Source organism: Phaethon lepturus, unplaced genomic scaffold (assembly GCF_000687285.1).
Source record: "Phaethon lepturus isolate BGI_N335 unplaced genomic scaffold, ASM68728v1 scaffold22208, whole genome shotgun sequence".
Classification (NCBI taxonomy): Eukaryota; Metazoa; Chordata; class Aves; order Phaethontiformes; family Phaethontidae; genus Phaethon; species Phaethon lepturus.
In genome coordinates, this window is record NW_010560127.1 from 21,891 (window position 1) to 23,941 (window position 2,051).

At 41.4% G+C, this 2,051-nt stretch overlaps 1 protein-coding gene across 1 annotated transcript in view; it reads right to left on the bottom strand.

Moving 5' to 3' along the window:
* Positions 1-390: 390 nt before the first annotated feature.
* The window catches only part of LOC104625841 (PIN2/TERF1-interacting telomerase inhibitor 1-like), a gene marked incomplete at its 3' end in the record, with an annotated part of 15,096 nt that continues 13,435 nt past the window's right edge, over positions 391-2,051 (bottom strand). The window contains exon 6 of the mRNA XM_010293585.1: positions 391-467. Coding sequence (XP_010291887.1) covers positions 391-467 — 77 coding nt within the window. The remainder of the gene's footprint in view (positions 468-2,051) is intronic.

A 2,051-nucleotide genomic window follows, 5' to 3' on the forward strand; every position in this document is an offset into this window, starting at 1 on the left:
GGCTGTTTGCTGAGACTGGCCAGTTGCTGTTGAATGTCAAATTTTTTTTAATATATTTATAGAACTTTCAGATCAACCAAAATTTAAGTACTTTGCAGTGTATATCACCAAACAAGTGTAAAATTAAAATAATGAAAATTCGTAACTAATTCCAAAGAAGTTACATCACAGTAATTCATAAAAACATGCATTAAATTCACTCTTAATGGTTCAGAGCACAGCTCTCCACCTGCAGCCTGCACATAGAAAGAACATTAATTTCACAGGCAGAAGACCCTTTGCTTTTGATGAGCATGTGGTAATATCATTAGCAGAAAGACATTTAAATATGGTTTTGTCATAAGGGAAAACAGGCAAGGAAACAAGAGAAAGGTGAAGCCTCTTGTTTACCTGTGTCTTCATACTCTTCTGTCGCCTCCCAAATATGCAGGACAGGTCATCTTCACTGCGTGAAGAAAGATCCTTACCTGAAAGGGTCAAGGGCAGGTAAAAAAACACTGAATTTTCACATCTGGTAATGACAGGCACATTTTGATAACACAAACTGTGACCCACAGAGGTAGAGAAATTGGTTTTGGAGGTGAAAAAAAAATCAGGAGGAGAATGTTAGAGACACTAAATGAAGGCTGACCATGGCTCCCACACACAGGAGGAAATGTGTGTGTGTAGAGAGAAAGGCGGGTGAGGAGACAACCACAGCCTGCTGGTGGATGTCCACAGGGAAAAACAACAGCTTGTTTTCCCCCACCTGATACTGCAATTGTCATAGCAAGATCAAGGAAGCAGCCTGCACTATGCTAAAGGGAAAGGAGAGTTGTAACCTCCTACACACAAGAAAAGTTCAAAGAGAAGCTGCATACCTTGGGATTCTCACAAGAATTTCCCATCTCTGACAGAGTTAGGGAGTTATAGCTCCTCCATACAATGAAAAAAAAAAAAAAAATCTATCTTTACTCAGTGGGGGCTTTTCTTTGATTCATGAAATTGCTTCTGAAAAGCAAAACCTCCATCTCTGCAACGTACTGGATTACTCCAACTTAAAACAATTTCAAGGGTGAAGCAAAGATTTCTCTGAGTTCCAGTAGGACTGTTATTCCCACCTGACAGTTGTGTGGCTAGCTGACTATCAAACACAGAGCAGGGAGGGGAAAGCAAAAGGGTGTGATGTGATATTCTGAGATACCAGCAAAAGTTTAGCTGATTCCCCAGTGCAGAAGCCTCTGAGTTGTCCACAGCTTGCCTCAGAAAATTATTTTTTAAAAAGTCAGCAAAAGTTAAAGAAACAAAATTAGTCCACATAGTCCAAGTGATAGCACTCAGGAGTCTGCTGGGGTCTTATCTTAATCCACTCGATTGTCTGATTTCAAAATCACTGACCTCAAAATTAAACTAAATACTTATAATGGACCAAAAAAAAAAAGTGACTATTCCACTTGTTTCTTCTTCTCAGGATCCTTTCCCGCCCACAGAAGGTAAGCAGACACATCAACCTAGAGGAGAAAGTGCTACCCAGTTTTCTGGTGTCTCACAGCGCAGCTTCTGTATGTCCTTTCCCAGGCAAGATGGAGGAGACTGCTGGCTCCTTCCAGCTTTATCTTGGCCAAGGCTTGGAACATGAGACTTAATATTTCTGCTGCTCCTCCTCTCACCCTACACTTTCTTTCCATGCCTTCGCCCCCTGCAAATGTATCCTCCTCCTCTTTTTGCATTCTCTAATAGAAAACCAACTCAGCTGACAGTTCAAATCTTTTGCAGCATCACAGTGGAACAGCTACTAGAAAAGCAATTGAAATCAGTGTCTTAATCTCATACTGGTGTGTATTTCCCAGATCCAAGTGTGGCTGCTAAGGCTATATGTGGTGTCTATGTTCCTCCAGCAGCGAGGCTACAAAAAAGCACCAGAAACGGAAGCTGCATTTTCTATCGTTGCTGCTCCTTCTCCCGCTTTTGTGTCAGCTCGTCTTGTTTAGTCTAAAAGGAAGCAGGATTGGACTTGAACAACAAGGGCCACAACAACATTAGCCCTTCTCAAATAACTTTTCCTCTTTCCC